Source organism: Hyaena hyaena, unplaced genomic scaffold (assembly GCF_003009895.1).
Source record: "Hyaena hyaena isolate Hyena2069 unplaced genomic scaffold, ASM300989v1 scaffold_742, whole genome shotgun sequence".
Classification (NCBI taxonomy): domain Eukaryota; kingdom Metazoa; phylum Chordata; class Mammalia; order Carnivora; family Hyaenidae; genus Hyaena; species Hyaena hyaena.
In genome coordinates, this window is record NW_024081370.1 from 399,390 (window position 1) to 417,707 (window position 18,318).

An 18,318-nucleotide genomic window follows, 5' to 3' on the forward strand; every position below is an offset into this window, starting at 1 on the left:
TTGGTCTGAAAGTCTATTCCTAGGCATGGTAAACAAAATTAGAATTATCCTTAGAGCAAGAGGTGATAAGAACAGATGCATGGCCTGTGTGGAGAAAGGGATAGAGATCTTAATAAAATCAAAGGGTAAGAGTGAAAATGAATGCTGTGAGGTATGGTAGGCTGAAAGATAGTCCCCAGAACATATTCACATTGAGTCACTGGAACCTGTGAATGTCACCACATTATTTAGAAAAAGGGTCTTTGCAGAGGCAGTTAGGATAAGGATATGGAAATGAAGAGATAATCCTGGATTATTTATATAATTCCTAAATGCCTTTGTAAATATGCTAAGACAAAGGCATAGGGAGACTAGAAACACAGTGGAAGAGGCAGTGTGAAGAGGAAATAGAGACGCAGCCACAAGCCAAGAAATGCAGCAGCCACCAGAAGCTGAAAGAGGCAAGGAACCAATACTCTCCTGGCATCTCTGGAAGTGTATGGTCAGATCAACACCCATTTTTTTTTTTCATATTTCTGGCCACCAGAACTGTGGGAGAATAAATTTTTACTCTTTTAAAAGCCATCAAGTTCAAGGTAATTTGTTTCAACAGCCCAAAGAAATTAACACAGCAGGCACCTTACCAATCCGTTGCAGTCTGTATTTTTCTACTCATTATGCAGTTCTCTGCCTTTCACTCTCAACTTGAGCACACTTCCTCCCTTCAAGAAATTACTCAAATACATCCTGTCTCAGTAACACACGTTATGACCACCATCTTGAGGGCCCTTACTCCAAACCCCTGCTCCTTCTATTTTAAAGCTCCTGCCTCCATGAAACCTTACAAGTCTCACCAATCTAAATTATGTCTTCTCTTTCCTTCTCTCCCACTGTACCCTGTTCGTTTCTCTTTTATGGCAGTTTACATCACTTGCTCATTTATTCAATGGCTATCTAGATTATTAGTTACCTGTGACAGGGACTCATCAGTCTACCAGACTATATCCAGCATCTATGACAGTACCCTGCACATGAGAAGAATCCCATGTTTCATTTTAGAGATCTAGCCCTGGAATAGCACCATGGAATAAAAGAGTAAGTGGGTTAATGGTTAATCTCTGTATGTTCAAAATGTTCTGCTTTGAAACCATTACACCTATAAATAAATGAGAAGCAACTTCATGTTCTCAGAAATGTTTGATTTTTCCAGGCCTCACATCAGATAGCTATGATTTAAGTTTTTCCAACTCTTATAAGTATTGATAACTATGAGGCAGAGCAGGGAGGGGAGTTACTTTAAGCAAATTCTCAACTCAATGGAAAAACTGAACTAAAAAATTATAGCTTCAAAATCTCATTTATAAAAGCTTCAAGAAAACTTAAAAGGTATTTCATGATATTGTTAAAGCAGAGAGAAACACATTTTTATTTTTATGTAGACACAAGCAAATCTCAAAGTTTATATTCAATTAGAAACTAGATCCTATATGCAGTTATAAAGTTTTCAACAGATTTGTTATTTATAGCCAATAAAGAAAATGAAAACAAGGAACAGGTGATCCTATAATGTAATACAGAGTGGTGCTTTTTTTCTTTTATGCTTTCTGTAAACATAAATCTCTGAACCAAATAAAATGCAGCAACTTACCCAAACTATAAATATTCTCATTATAAAATTGTGAGACATACCTGTAAGGTCTTTGATTTCTAATATTTTTAACCCACAAATTGAAATCAATTCATTTCTTTTGCATTGGGACAAAAGTGTATGCAATTTTGTCTTGAAATAAGATGGAGGGGCACCTGGGTGGCTCAGTTAGTTAAATGTCTGACTCTTGATCTTGGTCACTATCTCATGGTTTGTGGGATTGAGCCCCATGTGGGGCTCCATGCTGACAGCGTAGAACCTGCCTGGATTCTTTCCTTCTCTCTCTGCCCTTCCCCTGCTAATGCTCGCTCGCTCTCGCTCTCGCTCTCTCTCCTCTCCCTCCCCTCAAAGTATATAAACATTAAAAAATAAATTAATATGGAAATAAGATATAGTAGAATGAGGGAAGTATTTGTGGTCATATATATAGGTTTGAGATCCAGGTATTCCATGACTTGTTACTTAAGTACTTTAAGTGAGTCCTTTAACCTGCCTGCCCTCAATTTTTTCATCTATAAACTGAAAAGAGTAAAAACACCCATGACACAAAGTTGTTGTCCGAACAAATAATAAACTCCAGATGAAACTGCTTTAAAAACCATAAAGTATAATATGAAGGCAGACTGCTGTTAATTATCTCAGGAAGAGATACTGGATTGTAAAGTATCTCTCGTAAGAACCAAGTTCTGTTCTATTGCTCCTTCCTCTGCATCAGCACTGAAAGGCAAACACTGTTCTGAAAATCCAAAAAATGTTTGATTTATACAGTGATGCAGCGATCAAATAAGTATTAAGATTTGAGTTTGAGTTTATGATACAACTTGTTTCTGTAAATGCTTATTAAAGTACAACTACAGGAACATTAGCCCAGATTTTTCCTTTTTTTTTAAATTTAAATACAGCTATGCACAAAGAGGAGATGGAGCATGGGGCCTTAACCTTCAATTTCCCTCTTATTTCCCCAGGAATATCTTAAAATGAAACAAACTGTGAGCAGCCTTAAAAATCCTTGAGGCAAACTGCAAGCAACTGATGAACACCTATGACAAAAACAAAAGCTGCAGAACATAAGACTCTTTGGAAGTTAGCACAGGAGCAAAAGCCTATGTCATTACTAAAATGATGTCCTAACTCACAGCAGAGAAATCGATAACAAACACTGCTACTGGAACAGAATTAAAAGTTAATATGTTCTACTGGTTGATACAATTATGACATGAATGAGCTTCGAGATACAACTGAGAGGTACACACTGCTGAAACAAGACATTTGATTTCATGAACTGTATCTTCAGATGTACCCATATACTTCCTGAAGGCCATATCATTGGTGATCTAAGCAAAAATGGCAGTCTAAGAGGGACTTGTCAACTACAAAATCCTATAAAATCAACTATGATGAGAGATGCAACCCAACCCAGTTCTATAGGAAGGGATTGGTGCAAAGGATAAGTGAAACCATGACACTCAAATAGTTCCTTTACAATGGATTTTCTATAATTAAAATAGAAAAAAAAAAAAAAGTCCTTGATGCCTACCAAGTTCATCAGTCAGTAGGCAGCTGTGATTGTGGATGGATAGTGACATCACAAGATGACATCAGCTATCAGGTACAAAGAGGTGCTTTAGGAATGCTATTAGAGTGCCAATAAGACAGAGCTGCCATAAGGAAAGCCAAAAGGAAAAATTTTTGTGTCTGCCACAAAAATTTGACAAAAAGTCAGAAGATAGTATTTCAAGGTATAAGGGCATATGAAATATAACTTGTCATTTACTTCGTCTTATTTTCATTTCAAAAAATACCTCATTCTGGGAGCGCCTCTGATGAGGAAGCATGGGGCAAGCTGAAGGCAAAATATAGGCTGGCACACACACACACAGGTGGAATATGGGTGATATTCCTTGGACACTCCTGGCTACCCAAGAACAAAGTGCTTGCCATGGTGATGTGGGAAACTAAGGCAAATGAAAAATTAAATTCCCTTAGTGCCTATAGCCCAATAACAAGTCCTTGAGATGCGCAGAATGACTTCCCTCTAGGAGCTTAGCTGCCTCAAGGAAGACACTTTCCTGGGGGCAAAAGAGAACCTTAGCTCAACATTATCCCAATCTTGAGGATTCTGTAAGTCTATTTCCTTTATCTCAACTGCCCCCAATGGCCCAGATATATATCTGAAGGGTCTCATGACTGAGGTTTTATTAAACACTAATAAATAGTATTTCCCTAGCAACAGCTAGCCCCTGAGAGTCCTGGAAATCTTGCTTCCAAAATTTCTTAGAGACTTACTCTATCCCTGACCCCCTCCCAACCTGAGGGTATATAATGAGTTACCCTTCATTACCCCAGTGCAGCTCTTCCCACCCATGAGTTCTGTCCCCATGCTTTAATAAAACTACCCTTTTTGCACCAAAGATGTCTTCAAGAATTCTTTCTTGGCTATTGGCTCTGGATCACCCCACCACCACCCCAAAACTTCATCACTAGGAGGTAGTCATATTTATTATCTCCATTTGTAGATGTGGAACTTGAGGTTGGTTAACTTTTCTAAGGTTATGGCTAATAAATAAGAGTTGGGGATTCTAACCTAAGCTCTTAATCTCTGTGATGAAAATATTCAAAAAGTAATATTTTAAAAATCCAAGCCATACTAGATAAGCCAAAATAAGACAGCATGTGGAAAACTGAAAAGTGAATAATGAAGATAAGAAACACTACAGAAGTTTAGAAAAGGAGCCCGTTCTTGGATCTATTTGATAAGAAATAATTTATGAGTAAAGCAAGATTTGAGCCATTTTTTGAAAATCAGGTAGAATTTGGATGAGAGGAAAGGATCTATTTCAGCAAGGTATGCCAATCACTCCAAATGATTTCCCAGATGTTTATTTTGAGGATCACAACTTCCTTTCAGAATCACTTAAAGCTATAAGCACCTTCCTAGGAAAAAGAGCACATGCTTCCACATGCAAAATTATGCATGCGATCCTAAATTGTACACCTCAAGACACACAAGTATTTAACAAAACATATAAGAGCCTTAATGACCTGGCTCTTTTCCATCGCATTAAGCTGCTTCATTACTAAGTTCCACTCTTTCCCAAACCAAAAGTGTGGCTGTTCCAGGGCTCTCCCGGCTTCCTCTTGCCTCACTGCCTCTTCCCAAACAGCTTCCATACCACTCAACACACTTCTACGACTTACCTGTAAGGTGGCCATCTTACATCTAACCCATCTTTCCAGATCCGCTCAAGGCACCAAAAAAACCTTAAAAATGAAAATTATATCAACTGAGGTGGAGAAATCAAGACCAGAAGAAAATAGAGGCAAAGCAGGGAGCAAAGAAACTATAAACATTTTATATCTTATTGATATAAAACAAGAACTAGGGGCCATAAAAAGGAACAATCAAGAGACTAAGATACACAGAAACAAAAATATTTCAGCAGAAATAAAAATTTCAGTGGTTGGCTAGAAGAAAAAGTGGAGGAAATCTCCCAGGATAAACAAAAAATAAAAAGAATAAACAGTATAAGAAAAGAGCAAAGAAATTTAGGGGATCAGATCAAGAGCTGTTCTAGAAAAAGGGAAGAGAGAAGAGAGAAGACAGAACTATACAAGAAAACCTAAAAAAAAAAAAAACATTCAGAACCAAGGATAAAATCCCAGATTCAAGGACCCACTAAGGACTCAAGAAAAGGAATTTTAAAAGACCCACACTGAGGTACACCATTCTAGAGTTACAAAACAATAGGAATAAGAGAGATGCTGAGTGCTTCTAGGAGTACATGAAGGTCCAGACTAAATCACACTCAAGAAATTAATATCACAATTACACTGAAATTCTCATTAGCAACACTGGAATTTAAGTTAGTAGAAAAATGTCTTAAAATATATGGAAAAATGATTTTCAACCTGGAAATCCATCCTAATGCTTCAATAAAGTTTGAAGTTTGAATACAACATTTGAAGTAAACAAAGAGTTTAAAAGATTATATCCCACGAACCCATTCTAAGTTAGCTCATAAAGAATGTGCATCACCAAATGCAGTTACAAACCAAGAAAAGTAAGGTATGAGATCCAGGGACTATGAGACATGACCCAAGAAAGCAGCAGAGGAAATCCCAGGTGGTGAACAAAGAAAAAGGAGTCCCTGGAGTAATGCTGAGCAGTAGACACGAGCATGGGCCCAGATTAGAACCAGGAAGAGGGAGGGATTCAGCTGTTTCTTTAAAAATAAAGATCAAATTCATAAATGGCTTACCTTGTTTGGCCATGCTAAGAAGATGTTTACAACCCTAGCAAAGTATTTGAAAGAAGAACCAATTATGGGTATTTAGAAAACAAAGCAAATGGGGTGGGGGGGGGAATTAATCTAAGTAATTATCTTTAGAAACAAAAGTTGTACAAAAAGGAAATGACATCACTGTATTATATGTCTCAGTGCTAATAAAATTACATACTTAATATAAATATGTAATATTGATTTAATGAAAACTTACAGTAAAACCTATGTTTGGAGAGTAGGGAGAGGAGGGTACCTATATAAGACATAAACTTTTATCTTCCACAATTCAAAGTGAACAGGTAAAAAATAAAATAACCAGGGTGCCTGGCTGGCCCACTAGGTAGAGCATGTGATCCTTTTTTTTTTTTTTTTTAATTTTTTTTCAATGTTTATTTATTTTTGAGAGAAAGAGAGTGTGAGCGGGAAAGAGGCAGAGAGAAAGGAAGACAGAATCTGAAACAGGCTCCAGGTTCTGAGGGGTCACCAAAGAGCCTGACACGGGGCTTGAACTCCCGAATGGCGAGATCATAACCTAGGTAGAAATCAGACGCTTAACCAACTAAGCCACCAAGGCGCCCCTAGAGCATGTGATTTTTTTTTCTTTTTTTTCTTTTTTTAATTTATTTCTAGGAGAGAGAGAGAGAGAGAAAGCGTGAGCAGGGGAGGGTCAGAGAGAGAGGGAGTCACAGACCGAAACAGGCTCCAGGCTCCGAGCTGGCAGTCAGCACAGAGCCCGACACGGGGCTCGAACCCACAAAACGTGAGATCATGACCTAAGCGAAAGTCGGACGCTTAACCGACTAAGCCACCCAGGCGCCCCAAGAGCATGTGATTCTTGATCTCAGGGTTGTGAGTTCGAGCCCCACAAAGGGTGTAGAGCTCACTAAAAAAATAAATTCAAATAAATGAATGGATGGGACCTGAGAAATAGCAATGTAAGACTTTAATTAAAAAAAAAAAAAAACGAAACAGGTGTATATGGTGGCAGAACAGAAGTAAAGATCTGGTAGTGCTGGTCTCTGAGGGGTGGCACTAGAGTGGGAGTGGGGGACTGTACAAGCAATATCTGCATATATCCTAGAATCTGGAACAATTTTTACCAAATTTGAGGTTTTTGAGGAGAGAGAATGAAGAGAGAAAGCAGAGCCACATTCAACTCTCATACTAGGTGCTAGTGTTCACAGTGCTAACTAGTTTGGTGGCCTTGGGCAAATCTCGCTGAGCCTCATTTTTCTTATCTAACAAATGGCAACGATGCCCATCTCACAGAGTTATTGTATAAATATATAATGACATGATGGATGTAAAAACGTTGTAAAAATATTAAACCTAGTGTACTATTTCCTATTGCTATTGTATCAAACTACCACAGTCTTAGTGCTTAATGCAACACAAATTTATTCAGCCATGGTTCTGGAGGTCAGAGGTCTGCAGTGTGTCTCACTGGGCAAAAATGAAGGTGTTGCCAGCCCTGCATTCCTATGGAGACTCTCAAGATGAATTCATTTCCTTGCCTCGTCCAACCTGCATTACAGGCTCATGGCCCCTTGGCCCCTTCTGCCATCTTTAAAGTCAACATCTTCAAATTCCTATCTGACCTGGACAACTACTCTCCTGCCTCCCTCTTTCACTTACAAAAACCCATGTAAGAATTTGGCACACATGGGTATCCAAGCTAATGTCATCCCAAGGTCAGCAACCTTAATCCCCCACCGCAACCCATCAGGCAACATAAAATATTCACAAATTCCAGGGCCTGGATGTGGACATCTTCCGCAGGCCATTATTCTGTCCACCACACATACAAAGGATTCTAATTTAATATCTACTTGGCAGTCAATTGTTTTATTTTTTTTCAATTTCACAATATGACCAAGAGTTGTATGGTTTAAGAAATAAGAACCTGAAGAAAAAATTTTCTAAGTAATTCACTATTATTATACCTCTAAGATTTAGCAACATAAGTTAAGTTCCTGAAAGCTCAAGTATAACTATAAATTTTGATATTTACCTTAATATAATCTTTCCCATCTTTCCAAACAAATGAAAATTTAAGACAAAGAGACTATTGCCAAATTTTAATAGAATTATAAGCATTCTGTTGTTAAACTTCTATGATAGTATCGGGGCCTGTGAAAAAATAAGTGGAAGAAATACCTACTCGCACAAATAAACACATTTTGGGGTCTGGAAATATAGGGAAGGTCAGGCTATCAGTCAAACAAAGGGCATGAAATACCTCAAAGGCAAACATTTCTTACCCCAAGGCAAGTAAGCAAGTGAGAGGTACTTGCCATACTGGGGCCTATAAGTAGAAAATAAGTCAAGACTGCTTCCCAGAACCCTAGAGCAAGCCCAGTACAGACCTCTGTAAGCCATCTGGTTTCAAGATACATATCTTCTGTGCCTGTCAAATATGTCATTGTGAATTACACCTTCTAGTCCCACACTAATGGCTATCCTGAAAATATGATATAGGCATAGCACTAAGATAACAATTCCTAAACATCTGTTATTAAATGAATATAGTGCATATTATAGCACAAAATAACAAAAATAAATAGGATTTACATCCTAATCTGAAAAATCACAAATCATACATATTTTCCCCAAACTTATTAGTAATTTCAACCAGGCTAAAATTAGGGAATTATTCAAGACAATTTCCATGGTATCTCATTTCAACCTCCTATCTCTTGCCCCGACATAGGTGACATTCACAGTAATAACCTCAAGATTTTGAAAGATACCAACTGCTTTTGATCGTTAAAGAGAAACTAAGCTATGGTCAGAATAATTTTACTACTAAATGTATTGAAAACATGTAAAAGATACATATGTGATTTAAAACCTCAGTACTGATGAATTATAAATACATAATTCAGACTCAATTCATACCACAACTTTTCCTATTTCCTATCACACTGCACAAACAGAAGTTTACTTTTAGAAAATCAATAGCAGGGCTCAAGTTTCCAAGCAATACAATTTAAACACTTCCAATCTATGGAAACAAGGTTTTTCCAAAGCAGCAAATTTTTTTCTAATTATAGGATTTTTTTGTTTTAATCAATCAAAAATAGTATCAATGAAAAAAAATGCAGTGATAGGAGCTACCCTAGATTTCACATCAGAATATATTTTCTTGAAACTAAAAAATACAAAAAAAGCATTTATAAAGAGCAATCGTTAAAAAAAGATTTTTTTCGAATAAAGAAACTTTGTGAACATATCTGGATGATAATGATGATGGCAATAATGACAACAAAAGTTTGAACGATGTAGTCTAAGAAACTTTTATTGGTAAGAAAAAAAAACCAGAGACAATGTCATTAAAACTTACTTATGAGTTATCATCCCAATTGCAAATGCAGTGAACAATTTTATGATTCTACTTTGTCTAAATGCAACAATTACCTCTCAAAAAAATAAAAAAGACCAAAGCCATTCATTCACTTAGACCTCCCACTGCAGACCAACTATTCAACAACAGCTTGCACCATGACAAATGGAATAGAAAACATATTTCAGATCCATCTGTACCATCACAAGATTCTTCATACTCCTTTTCTTCCATACCAGTCCCAAGGCTACTCTTGTATGGTCTAGTCTTTAAGTGAAAGACTAGCCTGAAAAAATATATGCATCATCTGGTAATTGATAAAGAATCAGCTCCTTCCAATATCTGGAAGATTCCAAGTCAATATAAAACCTGCTTAAAATAGTTTTAAAAGAATGCAAACATATATTGAGAATATTAAGTATGAGATATTTATTAATTGTTAAGAAACAGATTATATACCTCAGATACTACTATGAAAAATCTGATATCTAATTCCTGATTGACCATATCAGGTAGAAAAAACTTTCAGTCTGCCAAACAGAAAATTCAATATCTTTCACAAATGCCAAAAGCTTGTCAAGTTTTCTATAATATCAATCAAATCATACAGTAACAGAGAAGAAAAGAATAGATGTATGTGCAACAAATTAGGTGATTAGTTCAAATTTTACCAGCGTTTTAAAAATTCAGGTAAAGCCTACCCTGTAAAACAGTCAGATAATGGCACTGAGGACAAACACTTGACAATGATACCAGAAGAAACAAGGTCTAACAACTTTCTTTCTACAGTGAAATACAGTTAATAAGTTAGACCTTTTAGTCTCCTCTTTGGTATTTTTAGTAGTCAATTAGAATGATTAAAATGCATTTGGAGTTTTGCAAACAAAGGATCAGATAGGAAGAAAGATAGGAAGTAATACAAAAAAGAAACTACCCATTATGTCTCAAGAGCCAAGCCACAAAACGATGTCAGGTTACCTCAATGTCACTTGTAAAAAAAAGAATCCCTGAGTCAACCTTACTAAGCTTTGTTCAATAAATAAGAAAAAACATAATAAAGCCATATATTATGTGTTCTTCAGCTGATTTACTCATTTAATCCACAACTGCAGAGGATCCATAGGGTATTATGCCACTTAACAATGAAAATTCTAAAAGAAGAGAAAAATATTCTTTGACCTCCAGGTATCTGCTAGTCAATGCCAGAAAAGAACAAATTCACAGTACAGGTAATCCATTATGTGGGATTTAACCCTCAGAGAAGTTATAGATTGGAAAACCATAAATTCTAGTGTTGTTTTTTTTTTAAATATTGAGACTTTTTGAGCAACAGGAAGTACATGTAGGCAAAGAGAAACAAAAGATAAGACCTCAAGGATACCAATAAAAAATAGGGCGGATAACTCAAGGTAGAGATGTATAAGCTGGAAGTAGGCATCTCTATAGAGAATGATGTAGCAATCAGAGGCCAGAGAAGGGGACAGGACCCTGGGGAAGAGCTGCACATGGCTGCAAAAGAAGGTCTTCACTGGAGACTCTGAGCCCCAAGTCTAAGGGACAGCAACTGATATTATCCATTGGGAATGTTCACAAAAAATACGAACATATTATTTCATGAATAGAAGAAATTTTATACTTACCCGATTTATATGGTTGCTCTGTAAAATAACCTGTAGTAGGGTTTTCTCAAATTCTTCCAACTTCTTGGAACACTTTTTAAGAATATGACTAGATAAGTTACAATCACTGATCAGTCCAGCTAAAGTGTCAACCGCATCTGCCCAAAAACTTGAAAAAGGAAATTTGGGTTTATGGTAAAAAGTGATCAGGCCATCCAGCAACTGACAAACAGAATAAGATACTGTGGAAAAGTCATTTTCAAAGTGGCTTAAGTCTGTTTTCAGACTCCCTGATTCTTTCAAATTCTTCAGTTCAAGTAAATGTTGCAAAAATTGCATGTGGGAAGACAGAGGGTTTTCCAGAGTGGCACAATGTCTTCTCACAATAGGCAGTGGTAGAGAGGGTGTGGGGGTGCAGCTCTCCACAAAATTCTGGGACACCTCTGAAGGTTCACTTGTCTGCTCATTTGATAAATCACACCCAGAATCTTCCAGCAGATTTAATGTATTTTCAGAACTGCTAGGTTCCTGAGCCTGCAATTGGGAAGACGGGTCTCCTGAAAACAGAAAAGAATAGAAATGTTATCTTTCTATCATTAAAATTTCTTCACATAAAAGCTAGACATTGATTTTTCTAACTTAAAATACTAAATGAAGCATGCAGATACATATTAAGCATTTAAAAACCACTAGTATAAAAAACTGAAAGAAGAAAAACTGTGACAGAAATTGCTTAAGCTGACTGTAGAAAGATCTTTCTCTTTACTAGTAGAAAGCAAAGGTAATTCTCCCATATTTTCAGGTCACTATCTCTCGTTCAACTATGTGCCATGCTTGACAGATACAGAGAGGAAACCACAGGACCTGAAGGAGGTAACTACAAAGCAATACAGTGTATCCGGAGATAGAGATTTGCTCAGGGCCCTATGAAAACAGAAAGACCACTGAAAGCATGCCCCTGGTTGAATTAGTGGATCCTGGAAGAGGCGATGGTGGAACTAATTTATAAAGCATAAGTAGGAGCTCAAAGTGAAAAGTTAGGGGACTGCAGCAAGAGAATTCCATATACCAAAAGGGTAAGAGCTAAAGGACAGACTTAAGAAGGAAAAGAAAAGCACTAGGTATATAAGGACCCACAAGTGGGTCCTTGATGTTCATTTATAGAAAAATATAAAGCAAGATACTAAAATAAAGAAATACGGGGGTGCCTGGGAGGCTCAGTCCGTTAAGTATCCGACTTTGGCTCAGGTCATGATCTTGAGGTTTGTGAGTTTGAGCCCCACATCAGGCTCTGTGCTGATAGGTCAGAGCCTGGAGCCTGCTTCAGATTCTGTGTCTCCCTCTCTCTCTGTTCCTCCCCCACTTGATCTCTGCTTCTCTCTCTCTCTCAAAAATAAATAAACATTAAAAAATTAAAAAAAAAAGAAGTATGTAGAAGCCAGGTTATAAAATATCTTAAAAGACATATTAAGGACCTTAGAATTTATAGACAGAGTGTAATTCGAACTTGAATTATGTAAGACCCCTTTGGGAAAATTTTACATACATCTGATATACAAAAATAAGTATCTATAAGCAACTACTATAAGGATATGTACTTATAATTATTCAAGCATACCCATATCTATATGGAGAGATAAACAGATGTATAGATAGAGCTAGATCTCATAGATCGTCGAAAGTATGTCATAAACCACTAAAATCTTCTGATGTTGGCTGAGAAACACTGCAGTTAAAGCTAAGTTAGTAATTTTAGGCCATTCTTTGACAGAGATGTCATCATTAAGCACAAATAAGGTTATCATCTGTAAAATGATTATCAGTAAAATATACACACAAAATTGAGAAATTCTCATTGAACATTCTAAAGTACATGCATATGTCTAGGAAACCAAGTCTGGGAAATACTGCTGTCAGCAAGGAAAGGAGGAATGGGAGCCTAAAGGGTGTAATGCAGGAAACTGAAATAGTCTTATTTTTCATTTCACAGATCACTCACTCTATTGGCTGTAGGCAGGGCAGATTTGAGGAGGACATAATGACACTGAAGAACCAGTTAAAAGGCATCTGTAGTAGTCCTAATATCAGATGATGAAAGAAATGAACCAGACAGTTGCTGTGGAAGAGAAAGGGAGGGACTGACCAGAGAAATAAATACAAAACGTCAAAATAGAGCCTAGAAGCCAACGGATTGACTGGATATGCACAATGTAGTGGAAGTAATAATAAATGCACCCTTTGTTTCTGACCAGGTGACTGGGTAGACGACAGTGTTAGTAACTGAAATGGTAGAAATACAGACCCAAAAAAATGGTTAAGGAGAAATGATGAGAGTTCAGGTTTGGTCTGGTAAACTGTGAAGCAACTGAAGGAAATCTCGGCAAAAAGAGTCACCTGGAAATTGGCCACATGGGCCTATGGGTGGGGAACAGGTCTAGACTGAAAATACATTTGAGGAGTCATCAGTGTGTAGGTGATATCTGCAGTCATGAAAATGGTGATGATCACTTGGAGAACATATGAGCTGTGACTAGAACATAAGATCAAAGAAGGACCCTGAGGAGTATCAATATATGAGGGCTGAGTAGAGAAAAAACAAATTATTAAGGTGACGGAGAAGAAACAATTAAAAAGATACAAAAGGAATAAAAAAGAATGTGTTATGAGGATGCCTGGGTGGCTCAGTTGCTTAAGCGTCCAACCTTTGATTTCTGTTCATGCCATGATCTCAGGGTTTATAGATTTCAGACCTGTATCAGGCTCTGTGCTGACAGTGTGGAGTCTGTTTGGGATTCCCTCTACCAGTTGCATTCTCGCTCTCTCAAAACTAAATAAATAGAGGCACCTGGGTGGCTCAGTGGGTTGAGCTTCCGACTTCAGCTCAGGTCGTGATCTCATGGTTCATGGGTTCGAGCCCCGCATCGGGCTCTGTGCTGACAGCTAGCTCAGAGCCTGGAGCCTGCTTCAGATTCTGTGTCTCTCTCTCTCTGACCCTCCCCTGTTCATGCTGTCTCTCTTTCTCTCTCAGAAATAAAAAACATTAAATAAATAAATAAATAAACATTAAAATGGTTGTGTTAGGAAAGTCAAGGAAAATGTTTCAAGGAGAATTACATATTGTAGAGAAATCCATAAAACAAAAAGCTGAAAAAAATATGCTGGAATCACTCCTTAGAAAATCACAAGTGCTTGTATCCACAGAAGCTTTGGCCAGTCAGGGTAGTGGACAGAGGCCAGAGTGCAATGGGAGTGACTGGGCAGGAAGTCCAAGACGACTAGCCAAGGCTTCTGAGGAGTTGGATCAGGAGAGTATAAAATTAGAGAGTAATTGGAGGCAAATGTTGCATATCAAATTGGGAGAAATTCAAGCAATTAACAGACTAAGAAAAAAAAAATAATAACACAGAAGCAATAGCCGGAGATATGAGAAAAAATTTAAAAGCCAGGTGGGGCGCTTGGGTGGCTCAGTTGGTTAAGTGTCCAACTTTGGCTCAGGTCCTGATCTTGTGGTTTGTGAGTCTGAGCCCAGTGTCAGGCTCTGTGCTGACAGCTCAGAGCCTGGAGCCTCCTTCAGATTCTGTGTCTCCCTCTCTCTCTGCCCCTCCTCCACTTGTGCTCTGTCTCTCTGTCTCTCTCTCCCCCACTCAAAAACAAATAGACAAACATTAAAAAAAAAAAAAGTGCCAGATGGGGCTTGGCCCTGGAAAAGGGAGGCAGAGGGACTGAATCAAGGACCCCAGTGAATGAGTTGTGCTTAGCAACACAGAAATATTTTTTTTTCCTTTGAAGTTGAAGGAAAGAGAATGAGAATGTATAAGGATATGAAAGAAAGAGAGTCAGAGAGAGAGAGAGAGAGAGAAAGAAAAGAAAGAGAAAAGAGAAAGAAAATACCCCTAGCATACAAGAAGTTAAAACATCTCACCTAATAGTTGTCTTTTAAAGATAGAGACACGGGGAAACTCGTTGAACAGGGCATGGGAAAAATAATGAAAGGAACATCTACTCTCCCCAACTTAGATTTGGAAATTTACTCGATTTGTTGTTCTTCTGTCCTTCAATACAATTAATACAATTGGAAGGTGAAGATGAAGTAAAATCAGAAGATCAGGCTTTAATTAAGACTTCATTCCGTTAACAAGTGCCTACTATAACCTCTATAAATGTGCAAATACATGCTTGTTAATTATCACAACAGTATCTGGACTCCATGCCAAGGGGATAATGTGGTAAGTCCAAAAATGTGGCTGTAACCTAAACAGTAAACTACCAGCAAAACCTTTAACTACGTGTGGCTATTTCTATACTAAAACAGGTACACAGCCTGCACATTTCAAGATAGCTTCTTTATCTTATGAACAAGAATAAATATTTGAAATGACTTCTCAAAATCCACAAAAGTAAAGGGTGGAGATGACAGTAATTATTTAGGTAGATTACATTTTTCTGAAATTCAGAATGGTTCTTTACTAAGAAAGTGAACACAAGTTTAAATATTTTATGAACCTACTCAATTTTCCATCAAGGTAAACTGAACTTCATGGGTGAGGATTTCAGGGAAGACAGAGAATGAATTCAACCAATAACTACACTGGGAAGCATAACACTGCTTTCTTATTTCTGCTTTTTATTCCGCAGTGGTGCACCTTCTGGCAAGTCACAACCACTCCATCTCATCTCCTTCATGTGCTGATAGGTACATATTTGCAGGGAGTGGTTGTGCCATAGCATGTGCAGATGCTATGGGCATAGGAATGCATCAACTGACCATCATTCTTCCTGGATGTTCAGAAAAGGCTAATGAGGGCATATCTCAAAGACATCGATACAGAAAACCACAGAGAGGAATGTAGTCTCAGTGCCCTAAAGGAATGCACAAACTCCTCAAGAGAGGGCCATGCTGAGATTTTGTGCAATATGGACTTACAGTATTAAAGTCACTTGGTCAAAATGAACAGAAGAATCTTATATTCACATTTCACTTTACAGAGCAGTTGCATGAAATATTTCAATTGTTGTTCCCAACAACCCTTCAACATGTGTTATTATTATCCCTGATTTACCAGTAAGGAAATGCAGGCTCAACTTGATTAAGAGATCTAAGAAAAGCCACAGAGGGATAAGCAAAACCAATTACTCAGTTCCAAGTCCAATCACCTCTAACCACCGCAAAAAGGCCTGTGTGTCCCCACACCAGTTTCCGTACATACCCCTGTCTCTTTAAATGAGCCCTACATAATTCATGCTACTCAGATGCTACTCATTTGCTTGGATGACTTTTCTCAGAATAAATCTCAAAGGTTGACTAACAAAGCATCAGACCCAAAGGAGAGAAGAGAAAATGAAGCCCTGCTGCTGCCACTTTCTGTAATTCCTGTTTTTTTCAGGAGGGACTAAGGTGAAGCAGCAGTCAAATAATGCTTCTCTCTTAATCTGTTACTAGGCTGAAGGGCTAGAGAACTGTAATTTCTCTCCAAGTCATTTGATATGATCTAACCAACATGCTTGTCATTAGATTTAAAGAGATAATAAAGTACATGCACACACATCCTGATCAAGCAGACTCTAGCACATATTTAGTACTCAGAAATATTATCCATTGTTATTAAATAATAGACACCAAGATTCTAAATCATGCTACAGTGTGACATCAGATATAAAAATACATAAAGGAAGATACCAACTAAAACTACAGATCCTGTCCAAAATATCCTGTAGTCCCTCTTATATCCTGGACCTCATAGACTTTAAATTCCATTTCACTGGGCCCTTGTCTCTTCCATCTTCTTTCAGTTATTAAACTCCATCTTAATCACACTTACCATTTAAAAGTGGATCTCAGGCATGTTCAACCAAATAGAGCTGGTACCCTCCTGCTCCACAGCCTGCCCCAGAAACACCTACCCCTGAATCAAATATATTTTCTGCTGCCTCCCAAATTTTCACATCCATATTAATTCTTGCATCACTCATAAAATTAGACCATAGACAGAGAGGTGCCTGCATGGCTCAGTCAGTTAAGTGTCTGACTCTTTGTTGCAGCTCAGGTCATGATCTCATGGTTTCTGAGTTCAAATCACTAAGAGTGCAGAGCCTGCTTGGGATTGTCTTTGCTCCTCCCCTGCTCCCAGTCTCTCTCTCTCTCTCCTCTCTCTCTCTCTCTCTCTCTCTGTCAAAATAAATAAAATAAAACTGTAAAAAATAAAATAAAATTAGACCCATAGAACCAACTGTCTAAAAGGCACATTTTTCTGTATACCTTGAAAATCCCATGAACTTCCTATTTATAAAGCTGTACAGATCATCTTCATACACTGCACACATAAACATACAATTCTTGTTTGCACCACATACTGACAATCTCAGCTGATAGCAAGACTATTCCTCCAGACATCAGGCCCAAATGAGGAATCACCCTTGGCAACTCTCTTCCACCCTCCAAACACAGTGAAATGCCATGTTATGTAGATCCTACCTTCTATACCTGTATTAGTCAGGACTCTCCAGAGAAATGGGACCAATAGGATTTATACACAAAGAGAAAGGGAGAGAAGAGATTTCTTATAAAGCATTGGCTCATGCTATTATGGAGCCTGAGAAGTCTCAAGATCTGCAGTCAGCCAGCTCGAGACCTAGGAGAGCAATGGTATTATAGTTCCAGTGCAACTACAAAGGCCTACAAAGGAGAGATGACAGTGTAAGTTCCAGTCTGAAAGCCAGCAGGCTCCGGCCCCAAGAAGAGTCAATGTTTCAGGTCAAGTTCAAAGGCAAGAAAGACCAATTCCCAGCACAAAGGCAATCAGGAAGAAGGAATACACTTTTACTCAGCCTTTTTGTTCTATTCATGAGTTCAACTGATTGGGTTAAGTCTATCCACACTAGGGTAGGTGGTCTGCTTTACTCAGTCTACTCACATGTTAAGCTCATCCAGAAACACCCGTACAGACACATCAAGAGTAATATGTGACCAAATATCTGGGCACTAGGTGACCCAGTAAAGTTGACACATAAAATTAACCATCATTTCACATGTGAACCTGTCCTTCCCTGGTCCTCTCCCCTGCTCTAGCTCACATCATCATCATCTCTTTCACTGCCTACTGAAACCCCCTTGCCTAAGTGACCTACCTACCTCTGGTTCTGTCCTTTTCTAGGCCATATTCTGAACCTGACAGTCACACTGCTGAAATACTAGTTTGACCACAGGATTGTCATCCTTAAAGCCTTCCAAAGGCTTCCTTTACCAGACAGAATCCTTCAAGATTTGGGGCACCTGGGTGTCTTAGGTGAGCACCTGACTCCTGACTTTGGCTCAGGCCATGATCCCAGGGTCGTGGGATTAAGTGCTATGAGTCTGCTTGACATTCTCTCTCTCTCTGTCTCTGTCTCTGTCTCTCTCTCTCTGTCTCAAATTAAAAAAAAAAAAAAAAAGATCTTCAGTTTGGCCCA

The 18,318-nt window shown here is 38.0% G+C and overlaps 1 protein-coding gene across 1 annotated transcript in view; it reads right to left on the reverse strand.

Moving 5' to 3' along the window:
* MEI4 (meiotic double-stranded break formation protein 4) overlaps positions 1 to 18,318 on the reverse strand; it is a 213,271-nt gene that overhangs the window by 139,951 nt on the left and 55,002 nt on the right. The window contains exon 3 of the mRNA XM_039218145.1: positions 10,894 to 11,429. Within this exon, the coding sequence (XP_039074076.1) occupies positions 10,894 to 11,429 (536 nt within the window). The remainder of the gene's footprint in view (positions 1 to 10,893; positions 11,430 to 18,318) is intronic.